The following is a 14,162-nucleotide window of genomic DNA, read 5'->3' as shown; positions in this document are numbered from 1 at the left end:
TTATTCCATGCAGCAGCGCTGTCCTCTCCTCCTCCTGCGCTCTGGGAGTGGACAATATGACGGAGAGATGGTGGTGATTAAATATAGAGAAGGAATTTTGATTTTGAATTTTAAGTTAGATTCTAAGAAGATGTTTCTGAAACACCAGTCCCATGCAAAATAAGGGCGCTGTTGAATTAAATCACCGTGGCAACATGGATCTAACGCATACGGGTTGAAATTAAATGTGTGACGGCCGATAATAAAAACATAATCGTTCTTCTCAATCATCATTTCCTGAGTCTGACTTCAGTTCACCACCACGGGTGCATGACGTCCGTCCGTCCCCATTTCTCCGACCATACATTTCTTTATTTTTGCGTCCATTAGTCCGACCTCCCATTTCTCCGACTTAAGTAGCCCTAACCCTTAAAGCAGATATCAGCTTCACGGCCGTTTCGGCTAATGCTGCGTTCAAGGCAGGCTTTTGAAACCGTAAGTTACAGCTTCAAGTCACAACTACGACTTGGTAGCGTTCCAGGTAACCCGTAGCTCGTGTTTTTACCATCCTGTTGTCTGTGAAAGTTCCCTATAACGGCCACTCGTAACTTCCGACCCGTGAACTCGTACCAGATCGAACTGGTATGACTTCACAGGAAGGAAAAACACAAAGTACGAGTTTCTTTGAACGCACCATGAGTTAGCAGCCCCCGCCCTTGTCAGGCATCAATTGGTCCTCGTGCTACGTCACCACATTCACGCGCATCCCTTGGCTGCACACACAGCCCTTCATGCCGTTCTCTCTCCTCATTGGATAACACTTGTATCCCACAAGGAAAATTTTCTCCTCGGGTTACAGCAGAGCAGAGTGACGGAGAGACTCGTGTTTAGGCTGAAATACTTCATGTAAGTGATTGCTGACGGAAAATAGGACTATTTAGGACTTATATTAACAAAAACATTCCACTGATATCTGCTTTAACCTTACCCTAAACCTAACCTTAACACTGCAGAATGGGTAGTCGGAGAAATGAGCCGTCGGATTTATGGGCAGTCGGACTGATGTATGCTCCCCCACCACCACACCATCTGGTTCGCCAATTCCCCTTTTCCTCCAAACCATGCGTACGCATGGCTCAGAGTTTGCTTAGAGCTGCGCACATTCTCCCGTCAAGTTTGTTTTTTATAGATCACAATCTTGGCGTGGAAAGTCACGTACGCCACTTTCAGCCCTGTTTTGTGTGTACGCAACGGTTATAAATGAGACCCCTGGTGTCCCACAAAAAATACGGGGACAGCTCTCCATTCCGACACACCTCCACTTCGAAACACCGCTGTTCCGACACCCTCCCCCCGCAGCTGTCCAATGTCCAAGGTGCTGAACCGCGTGACGTTGTTTACATTCTGCTTTGTGGCTTGTCTGTAAAACGTGCGCTGATCAGAGACTGGGCAGATCTGTCCCACTTGCTTTCTCCCAGACTCCGTTGTCCACTTTTTTTCTCCCCCCCCGCGCCGCTCGAGCGCGGCTGAAGCCGGCTTGAGCTCACACGGGCGCGAGGCTGCTGCAGCCGCCACTCGCGCTGACAGCTGACTGAGGGAGATGCTTTGGTTGGGCTTAGGCAATGAAGAAAGGAGTTGGTTAAGTTTAGTAAAAAGACCAGGTAGAGGCTAGACAGGCTAGAAGCATAATGAACGTTATATGTCATTAATATGAAGTATTTTCTTGTTTTGCAGTTAATTATGCACATGATCCGTTTCGACCCCAAAAAGGAAAAAAGGATCAATGCGCACTGCGCACTGGGGGTTTCCCCCAATAGCCTTTTCGGAATAGCGGGGTCTTTAGAAAAAATAGAAAACCCCGCTATTACGATGAATGGAAGTCTATTGTCGGAAAGGCGGGGCTTCGGAAAGGCGGGGTGTAACCAAAAGATACGTCACCAACTGACACGGGAAAGGGCGGCATTTGGTGTGTGACGTCACCTACGCGACCTGTAGTCTTTCTGCTTACGGATTCTTCCGAATTTTATTCTACAATAGTCTTACGATAAACTGCTGGTTTCTCTTCATGAAACGTGATGTTTTAAACATGTAGAGGTCATATTTTTTTCTCATGGCACAATTCAATCAGATCACGAAATAAAACTTTCACTCCCGTTCACTTACATGGAGAGTTTTTCAGAGTTGAGGTCCCATGGCGCCGTTAGTTCCTGCTTCCGCTTAGGCTCTCTATAGACACACGTACACATACAGACACGGGCGCACGATAAATGCGCTATATCGCGCTAATTTCTCAGCTGCAGCGCAAGATCGCTCAGCCCCCCCTGCCCGGTCGCGCCATGGTCTCCTGAAATCCTGTGGGAAACACTGACCACCTTTGTAGAATTAAAGAGCTCTGCTGTTTAACCACTACCCCACGCAATTCTCCCTCAGAATACTTTATACAACAATTGTAAATGATTTAATGACAAGGCATGAGACGCTCTCATCATTTACTAACATTCCACATGCAAATACTCACAACACTAGGCTGAGGATGATGCTGAGTCAAATCCATTCCCAGGTTCTCTTCTTCTGAGATTTGTGTGGTCCTTCTCATAGTCTAATAGCCTAATGATATGATGGATGGACAACACCATCTTTTAGTCAGACAATCTGTCCAGTCCTATCAAATTCCTCTGCTCCAAAGTGCTCACTGCAGAGCAGGGTCCTGTCATTGCCCCTTTGCGTTTAAGGGCACGTTGCAATTATCCAATAAATGGGAGCCTTAATCCAGTGTGCGGATATTCCCTTTTTTTCTTTTTCAATGATCCTATGACTATCCGGCACCTGGCCTACTCCGTTTTTCTACTCTGTTTTTCTGTGAATATTTAGTTTCTTAACATAAAAACAAATTGATTTAAAATCCGTGTTGTATGACATGAAGTAGTTCAAAATCATTGCAGTTTCACCAACGTTGTAAAGATGACACAAGACATCTGGGAGCTGAGACTGCTGTCTTCGTGTCCTCTCATAACTTAGGGACTAATGTTGCTAGAAACATTTTTGATCATGTACCCAAAACAAAAAATATAACATAAACCTAGAGATTTCTTTTAACACTTTAATGTGGAAAAAGTTACATATCATAATTTCAATACATATCATGATGATGGCCTCTTTTTATTTATTATAGCAAAGAGTACTAGGTATGATTGGGACACATTTAAAAGAGATTAAAAACCAAAACCAGCTAAGGCTTCATAAAAGCTAAGATGATTAAACTTACATGGTGTTAGTTCTTAAGTGCTCACTGTTATTTAACTTCAACCAGATCTAACTAAAACATCAGCAATGTAATGATTGTTTCTAGTGCAGCAATAGTAGTAGTAGTAGGCTATACAAAACATCAATTGACTCAACCTTTAGATTCAGATAAGAAATGTCATTGACACAGGGATCTGAACATGTAAGGGTAAAAAAAAAAACTACAGTGATATATGGATAATATAAATAAAACACTTTCATCTCCTACTAGCCATGAACTAAAAATATATAAGAGAAACAAGTTACAAACAAAACAGATGGAAGCTAATTCAAAAACACAACTGTATAGTCATGAACAGAAGCATTGATATATGTGCAGCAGGATCTGTGATGTTTTACTAGACTGTGCACTACAAGAGAATGTAGGTGTGTATGTGTGTAGGTGAGAGCAGATGAGCACTATGAGCTGGTTAAACTTGAACCAGCAGGTAAAACCACAGTAAAGTAGATTTGACCACTTCTCCATTGGACACAGTCATTGTTAGTATCCCAGGTTTACTAATTCATCAGTGATGTTGTCTATGTCAGTTTTTGGCTGAGTAAGTTGGTGTTGTGTGATTTTGCTGTGAGTTGTAGTTAATCTGCCTCTGATTGATCCTTCATCTGCTCATTCATCCTGACGAGGTTCCTTGATGAAAACCCTTCCATCAGGAGACTTTTTCCATCTTAATCTGAGATGAGTGGTCCCAGTCATGTTCCTCAGCTGCTGTGTGATCTGAGGAACACAGAACAAAATGTACAATTCAAAGAAAGAAATCATCCATCATCTGCCGCTTATCTGGTATCAGGTCATTCATGCTACATACTGTACGGTGTACATGATGCACTTGAAATGATCATGGTATACTTGTTATACTGTAGAATGTCATTGCCTATTCATTTTCGTTCATATAGATCTACATGTTTCTCAGCTAACTTTTAAGTCAGTTTCGTCTGTATGATTTACTGTTTATTTTCATCCAATTTCTTATTCTTAAAGGGATTTTTCAACATTTTGGCAAATTGGCCCATTGCCATAATCCCTATAGTTTTAGGAGTAGGTTTGTTACCTTTAATTGTCGGTGCAAGCTATTTTTAGAGCGGCAGAGCAGAGCCGCAAGCTGCTCAGAGCTATGCTACAGAGGCTCATGGGATTTCTTGGTTGCCTTCATCACACTCATCAAATACACAATCCAACAACTCCAAAACGCTCTTGTGGACAAGTTGTGACCTGCACATTCACCACGCTATGAGATAATAACAGAACGTTACGAGACAGAGTTGTTTTCGAGGTAAATTCTGTCACGTCTGGACTGGAAAGAGGACTCAGGTGCAGCGTGGCAAAAGGCCGAAGCCAGCTTTATTTAACAACCAAAAACCACTCCAAAGGAGGGAAACAAAAACACTCAGATGTTGAGACAAAAAAAGGCAAAACAGGCAAGGGAACAAGAAAGTGACATGGTCAATAACTGGAAACGAGGGCTGGGGTGCACGAAGGACGAAAGGGAGACACACACACACACACACACACACACACACACACACACACACACACACACACACACACACACACACACACACACACACACACACACACACACACACACACACACACACACACACACAGATGGGTAATGGGGAACAGGTGGAGACAATCACAAATCAAGGCAGGCAGACCATTGACACACAAGTAAAGGGCAAAGTGACCTGAAACGAGAGGGCAGTTAAATTTCAAAATAAAACAGGAAGTCACAAGACAAAAACAAGAACACCCCGACATATCACTGCATTGTGACAAATTCATGCAAAACTGCTGAAGCGCGTTCCCGTTGGGGGCAGTTTTTCAACAAGCAATCTCTGCATTAGCCTATAAAACAACTCTGTCTCGTAATGTTCTGTTATTATCTCATAGCGTGGTGAATGTGCAGGTCACAACTTGTCCACCAGAGCGTTTTGGAGTTGTTGGATTGTGTATTTGATGAGTTTGATGAGGGAAACCAAGAAATCCCATTAGCCTCCGTAGCATAGCTCTGAGCAGCTTGCGGCTCTGCTCTACCGTTCTAAAAACAGCTTGCACCGACAATTAAAGGTAAGCAACCTACTCCTAAAACTATAGGGATTATGACAATGGGCCAATTTGCCAAAATGTTGAACTATCCCTTTACAGTAAGTGTCTCTCAGTCCACTTCTATGCAGACGACAACCTCTTTTATTTGTTGTTCCCTCCCCTGACCCCACACTGTCCGTCTCTCTGACATATCTATGTAGATGAAGGAATGCCACCTTCAACAATCTCTCTCTCAGTCACATTGTCAATATGAAAATTACCCCTTCATCTCTTACTCCAACTGAGATGGCAGTTAACTCATTGAGTGCCAACCACATAATTTCTCGTTTTTCGTTCCCATGCGTTGAGTGCCAAAAACGAGATTTCTCGTTTTTTGCTTTTTTTTTTTAATTATTTATTATTATTTATTTATTATTTTTTAAAACACTTTAACACACCTTATGTGTAAATTTGGGGACTCTACGACGAGTAGAACTGAAATAGATGACGATCAAAGTCTCATGACAGCTCATGATCTGGAAGTTTTCATCATAACTCGGCTTTTGCAAACGGAGTTCTGCATGTGGATGCAGCAGCTGCTCTGCTCTCACCCGCGAGGCTGCAGCAGCTCGGAGCAGAAACAGGAAGCTCTCAGCCGACTGTCCCGCCCGGTCTTCATCTGGAGCAACACCGTGTCCTCCCCAAGGTCCTCCCGCGGTAAAATGTGATGGTCTCTGGGCCAAAGCAGACCGCCGGCACCGAGCCGTACCACAGAAGGACCGCGACCACCGGTGGGACCGGTGTTCCTGACCTGCTGTGGCCCAGAGACCATCACATTCCGCGGCGAGAGGCTGTGACACGGCACGGTGCGTCTGTGTTATTGTTCTTTAGTGGCGCCCCCACCCCCGCCCCCGATGGTGGTTTTGTGAACAGAACAACATTTGTTGTATATATTTATCTTACACGAGCCCTTTGATCCAGAAATGCGAGTGTCAGAAGAGCGACAGGCACAAACAGAGCACCTTTCATAAAAGACGCTCTATCTCCTTTTCTAGAAAAAAAAGCAGGGATTTTGGTGAAACCCAGCCATGTTTAGCTTGAGTTTTCTCAGGAACAGAGGCACGTAGAAACAAACGGTTTGTGGCCATTTGAAGCATCAAGTGTCACCTTTCAAATGAGCCAAAGTATGTGTTGGTGGCAATAATATAGAATACACTGTGGCTCTACAAAAATCGTCAAAAATCGTCTAAATTGCCGGTACACTTGACTAAAAATTTGGAAAGGAGTGCGGCACTCAATGAGTTGACACATGTAAATGTGCCCTTTGACTCACTTGCTTTAAGATGTCCTCCTCCACTTCAGGGTTGTTATGTTCCAGCAATAAGTCTTGTGAGCTGATCCTAACTTTAATGATCCGCACAATGGGACCTGATAATGACACAAACACGTTTCATTATGACCTTCATGACCATGGCCAAGACACAGTAGGATGTAAAGTGTTCCGTGCTGTTACCTGCTGTTTTACAATATTTCTATCATAGGGAAAATGAACATCAGCACTGTTAAACTACAAGTTCAAATTTAAATTTGAATTTAATTTAGAATAGAGTAGGAGGAACCTAAATGAAGTGGTTTACTCACAGTTACAGATGAATGGATGCATTTCATCACATAGCCTCGCTCCCCATTTACCAGATTCACTCTTCACCATAGCAGCACAGCTGTCTGTAGCCATGTTACTTCTGCCCTGTCTCCAGTATCTAAATGAGGAGTAGGTCCCGTCTGACCATGTCCATGGGCCTCTGAAGAGGCCGACCCACACCCTCAAGTCTTTAGCTACTTTCTGAATGATCTGGCTCTCAGCCTCATTCCTCACACTGGCCAGGTCTGTGTGATATGTCCTGCAGTAGTCCCGAGCATCAAACCAAGTTACCATGTTGTTAGAGAGAACATACTGTTCTTCACCAAGATTTTTCCCTGAATGAAAAAGGAGAGATAAATGCCACTTATTGTGCTGCACCTTGCTGAATGTGTGCAGGATTGTGAGTCTGTGTGGTCTCTTGTCTTTGTCTGTCTGCTAGTTATCAGGACACATTGGACCCCATGCAGTAAGAATTTTCAAAAGTCAGTCTTTTTTTCTGTTTTTCCCTGCACCAGTGACCCTGAACAGATCCAGCAAACAAATGAAATAATAAGAGTTTCATACTGCACATCTGACAAACTAAACATGTTACATGCAAACCCACTCCACCGCCCTTAACTCAAACAAACCCTTCATTTTGCACAGTTTTATTCATTGTTATACATTTAATATTTGCTCTTATTTGTACTGATGTTTTGAATATTGTTTATTGTATGTTTCTTGTGTTTGGATGTTGTTTAGTGATGCTTTTATCTGATGCGCTCCTCTGTAAAGTGTCCTTAGGTGTCTTGAAAGGCGCTTTCTAAATAAAATGTATTATTATTATTATTATTATTATTATTATTATTATTATTATTATGTTTTGCAGGGTCAGTTGTGCGCATGTACAATATGAAAATATATGATAAATACAGTATAGTTTGTGTCTGTGTATATAAAATACAAACTTGCTTGCATGCATTTCAATGTGTGATGCCAGAATGAGAATGGATGACACTCACCATTGTAGCAAACTGAGTAATACGTTTTTGAACAGCCATTTGTATACAGCTTCCCATGTTGGAAAGAACCACAATTATTTGATTCTTCTTGACCCCAAACCAAATAATTTCTTTCTCCCTCTTTGTAGAAATCTTTGTCTGCCAGAGACCAGTGCCATGTCTTAATTGTTCCTGTCCTAAGTCCTATCCACAGGCCGTCATCATATTTGTCCTCAACATCTCTAAGAAGTCTTTCCATCTCTTCCATGTCATCAATGGTGGCCAGGTCCAAACAGTTCTCTCTGCAGTAGCTCTGAGCCTCAGACCAGGTTTTTGGAGTTGTCACTACAACATATTGATGCTGAGGGACACATGAAGCCAGAGAGCAGAGTCCTGGGGAAGAAATACCAGAAAACTTTAGGCTGTTTTTCAGTGGTAAAAATGATCAACAGCCAATGAGAGGAGGAAAAGAAATGAAGAGACATTCAAAGACTTGATATTCAAAATACTATTAAAAAAAACTATAAAGAAAAATACTGACCTGATAGAAGCAGAGTTAGATGTGAGATCATCTCCATATGACAATGTTCATAACAGAGAAAATAAGATTTACTTCTTTACTTCTTCAAACTCTAGAAATGTAGAATATTCCTTCAGAAGGTAGCAACAATAATAATTTGACTTTCTGCTGTTCTCCAATGTTGTACAAAGTAAAGCATCAGTCACTCTGCCAGTCAACTGCTGGTTCATTATTTAAGAGATCTGCTCAAGATCATGACTGACAGGGGCTGAACTCTCAATACACACTTTGCATTCATTCTAACACTTAGGCTAATCCTTTCTTCCTTCATCTCCTAAATCCAGATTTTTGCATGGCCATTCATCATGGGTTTCAATTCAAAACAGTGTCAAGGGCACTTTCCAGTAGAGAGCAAATGTAAAAACAAACAAACAAAAACGTCAGTGCAAATACAAAATTTATTTTCTCCTATAACTCCTATGAATACCTTGGACTCTTCAGCGGATGGGTTTAGGGACTGGAGAGAGGTGAGGGACCCTGAAAGGTTGTGATCAGAGGCCACAGTCATGCCAGAAACACATCATCCAGACAGAACCCGTGGGAAAGGACCAGGTCCAGAGGGTGTCCTCTATCCAGGCTTGGTTGCTTTACAGATTGAGTCAGATTAAAACAGTTTTAAAAGTCTGATAAAACCAGAGATAAATGAGAGGCAGATGGACAGCAGACATGAATATTAAAATCCCCTAAAATCAAAACCCTGTCGAACTGAGACATAATGCGAGATAAAAGATCAGAAAATTCCTGTTAAAAACCAGCAGTAGGTTATTTAGGGGGCCTGTAAATTAAAACGCATAAAATTGGCAGTTTGTTCTTTAGAATGAGGTTGAGACACTCAAAGCTGGAGAAAGTCCAGAGAGAGGGGGGAGCAGTTGAACATACTTCTATATAGATAACAGCGAGCCCCCCTTCTCTGCCTGTCATTCTAGGCTGGTGGAAGAATGAGTAGTCACACCACCTCCAACAAAGTGATGTAATTGATTACTTTGTCTTCCTTAGTATGTAAAACATATGAAAACACTGGGTTATGATAAATGCAAACTAAGCTAATGGATTTGAAGGGCAAACTAAAGGTGAACCCTTCATGCTGACATCTAGTGTGGCATAGGCTACTGAGCTGTGACAACTTGTCTTTTCATTGGGAGGCTATAGGTTTACAAGAAGGTTCAGTTGCTGTTTTATAAACTGTATTCATATGTCCTTTGAAAATGCTTTTGAATATCTCTGATATGTTTGAGTGCAAATGAGCTGTTTCATGTTCCCAGTGAATTAGATATTACAGTATTAGAGGCCAATAGCTGATACAAGTGTAAAGTTCTTGTTAAGATAGATAGATAGATAGATAGATAGATAGATAGATAGATAGATAGATAGATAGATAGATAGATAGATAGATAGATAGATAGATAGATAGATAGATAGATAGATAGATAGATAGATAGATAGATCACAGCACTGAGACCAGGATTGGACAGCAGCATTATGACAGCATTAGGCCTATGTGTATCATTCAGTCAACAGATAAATTCATACTTTGTTTCCTTAACAGAGCATGAAATGAATTAAAGTAGAAGTAAGCGGAATGTTTGTGTTAATATAAGTCTTAAATAGTTATATCTTCCGACGGCAATCACTTATATAGAGTGTTTGGTCCGAAACACGGGTCTGTCAGTCACTCTGCTCTGCTGTAAGCCGAGGAGAAAACTTTCCTTGTATCCTACAACCTTTATCCAATGAGGAGAGAGAACGGCATAAAGGGGCGGTCCTCTCTGTGTGTGCAGCCAAGGGATGCGCGTGAATGTGGTAACGTAGGGACGAGGGCGGGGACTGCTAACTTCATCGGCTGACAAGAAGTTAGCCAAAACCACCGGATCGCTTACTTCTGCTTTAACTCGCACTTGAAAAAAACTATAGGTGGTGCAGTGTGCAAGTGAGTCGTTTTGTCATCAGAATTCGTATGCAATCATTATAGGCAACCTGAAGTTTGCGAGTAGCCTACTTACTTTTTTAAACTAAACCCACGAAGGGGCGGTATAAAGAAGGGTACAGCTCTGAAGAGATTAATTTTAACATTGTCTGAACACCTGAAGAATTTACATTTCAGCACATTGGCTCGTGTATGCCGTTGGCTGGACATGTCGTCATCATCATCAGACAAATCATCAGTGATGTGTCACAAATACTTTACATTATTACCAAAAGGTAACACTTGCCCTGACAAAAAAAGTGGGAACATCAGTTCCTTAACATCTTTAGGTCTACAAAACATAACATAGCTCTTTTTGGCATTATAATTCTTATTAATTTTTGCCCCACAGTCCAAACATATGTTGGGCAGCTCCTGAAACCCAGCACTAGAAGGAGAAATGAATTAGACTCATGTGTCTCACTTTTGGTCTCACCCTGAAAAAGTTGTATTGTGCCCTCCAGCCCAGCAGGTGGCAGTGTTGCTTATTAGGCTGACTTTAGTTCAGGACTGTGTCTTTAAACACCACAGCAGCAGGCTGGAGACTATACTTCCTGTTGTTTGGCCATCAGAGGCACATTTGGCAGGAGGCAGAGGGTAACGTACAGCAGTTTCATTCTATTTTATGCATATTTGCTACAGTAATGGTGTCAGTATTCATTATCGGTCATAGTAGCATTAAAGTGAAAGTGTGTGAGAGTGAGGCTTGGTTGTTTGTGAACAAAGCAAGTGACACAGAACAGTGACCAAACACCGGTAATAACAAGGTAGCTGACAATAAAGCTTTGTGAGGCGCTCTAATCCACTAGAACATGCCATCATTTTGTTGCTGTGTAAAGCATTTTGTTTTGAATGGTGCTATATGAATAATACCTTTTATTTTTATTTTATTTTTTTCACAGATGCTCTTTGGTGATCCAGCACTGCCTGGGAAATGAAACAGGAGTACCAGGATCTGGTCCTGCAGGCATGCGGTGCCTCTTCCCTGCGTGTCGGTGCAAAGATCCAGACCCTGTGGAGCGGCTATGGTCAGATAGTGAGGTTACACCTGGAGGGCTGCGATCGGCCCTCTGTGGTCGTCAAACATGTCAAATTCCCAGAGGACGCAGAGCACCCGGGCGGCTGGAACACAGATCTTTCCCACATGCGTAAAGTGAGATCTTACCAGGTGGAGACGCACTGGTACCAGAACTATTCCACCGGTCTGAGCTGTCGCATCCCTGCCTGCCTGGCCGCCTCTTCCCACGGAGACGAGATGCTGATGGTGCTGGAGGATCTGGATGTGGCAGGTTATGATCAGAGGAGGTATGACCACTGAATGTTGCATGGAATATGACTCGATGACTTCTGGCTGATAATATGACACCGTTAAACACAGTTTAGTAACGATGCAAAAATGCATTTTGACAAGATTGGTATCCACAAAACATACAAAATGGAGATGACTGCAATGTAAAGAGATTCTAGAAAGAGTGGGGTCAAGAGTCCAGGACATTCCCACACACCTGAGCTTTTTTAATGAGAAGCAAATTTTAAAACACACTTTTTGACATAAGTAATTTATAAAAACATCAAAAAAACAAAACAAATAATAAAATATTTAAAGCAGAAGTGAGTGATCCGGTCGTTTTCGCTAATGCTGCGTTCCAGGCAGGCTTTTGAAATCGTAAATTACAGCTTCAAGTCACAACTTACGACTTTGTAGCGTTCCAGGCAACCCACTCGTAACTTCCGACCGGTGAACTCGTACCAGATCGAACTGGTACCACTTCACGGTCAGAAAAATACGAGTTTCCTTGAACGCACCATAACAGTCCTCTTCGCTACGTCACCACATTCACGGCGTTCCTTGGCTGCACACACAGCCCTGCATGCCGTTCTCTCTCCTCATTGGATAAAAACTGTAGGATACGATAAATGTTTTCTCTTCGGCTCAGAGCAGAGCAGAGGGACTGAGAGACCCGTGTTTCAGTCCAAACACTCTATGTAAGTGATTGCTGTCGGAAGATATAACTATTTAAGACTTATATTAACACAAATATATCACTCACTTCTGCTTTAATTATATTTTCTGTAAATTTTAAAGGCATAGCCTACATAGAAATACAAAACCCCTTTTCTAACATTTTTTTATATTTAGAAACAGTTCAATTTAAATGCCCAATCTCAGCCCTCAAAACCCACCCTGTGCAAATAGTTTTAAATTACATTAGACAAACTCTTTTTCATCTTTCCCACATTGGAGTCTTCAATAATATCACCGGTGAACAGTGCAGAAACCACAGCATGAGTTTTCTGTAGAATAATGAACATAATCTTGTTTCTGAAGTTCAGAAGATGTGGATGATGTAATAACATCAGAATTGTGGAATCAATGGTTTTTCCTTTTCAATGTCCTTCATATTGTGTAATTCCAGGTTTTTCAAGGCATGAAGAGTGAGACATTATGAATAAGAGCATAATTTAAGTTATTTTACCTTTTTTGTAGAACCAGCGTGAAGGACAAAGAGATAAGGGCTTGCCTCAGCTGGCTGGCTCACTTCCATGCTCTGTTCCTGGGTGTGACACCAGAGGGGCTGTGGCCTGTCGGGACCTACTGGCACCTGGAGACCAGGCCGGATGAGCTGGAGGCCATGGACGACGCCGAGCTAAAAGCAGCAGCTGGGGACATCGACGGGATACTCAACGCATGTTCCTTAAAGACCATCGTTCACGGAGACGCTAAGTTAGCCAACTTCTGTTTTTCCCAGAGTGGACAGGACGTGGCAGCTGTTGACTTCCAGTATGTTGGTGGGGGCTGTGGGATGAAAGACGTGGTGTATTTTTTAGGAAGCTGCATGGAGGAAAAGCAGTGTGAAAAGAGGGTGCCAGACTTGCTGGACCACTATTTCACAGAATTGAAGCTAGCTGTGAAAAAAGATGTGGACTTCGGTGCCCTAGAGAAAGAGTGGAGGGAGATGTTTGCATTCGCCTGGACAGATTTCCACCGTTTCCTGTTGGGATGGATGCCTGGACACTGGAAGATTAACCGCTACAGCAAACAGCTGACAAAGGAGGTGCTGCACAAACTAAAACGGCACCAAATAGCAGACAAACAGAGAAGTAAGCCTGTGGCTGACAACTGATCAGCTTTGAATTCATATATGACCAAATTAATCATCCACAAACACACACCTGCTCCTTTCCATGCCCATTTACAGCATCCTCATTGAAACGTTTGTGGATCAATAAAAGTTTTTGAAAAATACCTGGGCCTTTCTGTCTCGTCTATGCTGCAGCTCTTCAGAGGAAACATGTTTTAAGGTTGATAAACTTCTCTGCTCATACACCCATTAATTATTAACAGTGAGAACTGAATGAAGGAATCCATTAAAACCTGAAAGAACTTGTCCTGTACCCAAACTTCATGAACTGGGCCTTCTGATGTGGTGGAAAGATAATTTAAAGTTTCTCCCTCTCTTTAGTTTTACAGACTTTAAATACTGAAAAATACTTTAATCAATAAATTGACAAAGATTTGGATTAATAGGACACATATAAAGGTTTCTTGAAGGTGAAGTTGTTATGCAGTTTAACTGTCAAACAAATTACTAATTTTTAAAATAAAAACATTGTCTTTTAACGAAAATAAATGTTTCCTATTTCCTTTTTTTGTTGCTATAGTTAAATAGGCTATCTTCCTTATATCG

The 14,162-nt window shown here is 42.0% G+C and overlaps 2 protein-coding genes across 3 annotated transcripts; one reads left to right on the top strand and one right to left on the bottom strand.

The window, feature by feature from the left end:
• Nucleotides 1-3,528: 3,528 nt before the first annotated feature.
• Nucleotides 3,529-11,745, bottom strand: LOC310999387 (secretory phospholipase A2 receptor-like). Of its 2 annotated transcripts, XM_083989795.1 has the most exons (6): nucleotides 11,639-11,745; nucleotides 8,938-9,095; nucleotides 7,952-8,323; nucleotides 6,950-7,285; nucleotides 6,642-6,736; nucleotides 3,529-3,997 (listed from the first exon to the last, which is right to left on the bottom strand). In XM_083989795.1, exons 3-6 carry the CDS (start codon nucleotides 8,196-8,198, stop codon nucleotides 3,890-3,892), a joined length of 786 nt encoding a protein of 261 aa, XP_083845921.1. In that variant the 5' UTR covers nucleotides 8,199-8,323; nucleotides 8,938-9,095; nucleotides 11,639-11,745; the 3' UTR covers nucleotides 3,529-3,889. The 2 variants fall into 2 exon arrangements, with proteins under 2 accessions (XP_083845921.1, XP_083845920.1); XM_083989794.1 differs by lacking the exons at nucleotides 8,938-9,095; nucleotides 11,639-11,745 and adding an exon at nucleotides 8,472-8,586.
• Nucleotides 11,010-13,715, top strand: pkdc (protein kinase-like domain containing). Its single transcript, XM_083989792.1, has 3 exons — nucleotides 11,010-11,070; nucleotides 11,376-11,778; nucleotides 12,962-13,715. Exons 2-3 carry the CDS (start codon nucleotides 11,408-11,410, stop codon nucleotides 13,596-13,598), a joined length of 1,008 nt encoding a protein of 335 aa, XP_083845918.1. The 5' UTR covers nucleotides 11,010-11,070; nucleotides 11,376-11,407; the 3' UTR covers nucleotides 13,599-13,715.
• Nucleotides 13,716-14,162: the final 447 nt, after the last annotated feature.

The sequence above is a fragment of the Trachurus trachurus genome (genome assembly GCF_905171665.1).
Source record: "Trachurus trachurus genome assembly, chromosome: 16".
Taxonomy (NCBI): domain Eukaryota; kingdom Metazoa; phylum Chordata; class Actinopteri; order Carangiformes; family Carangidae; genus Trachurus; species Trachurus trachurus.
Note: the sequence above shows the minus strand (reverse complement) of the source record. Positions and strands in the feature narration are given on the sequence as shown.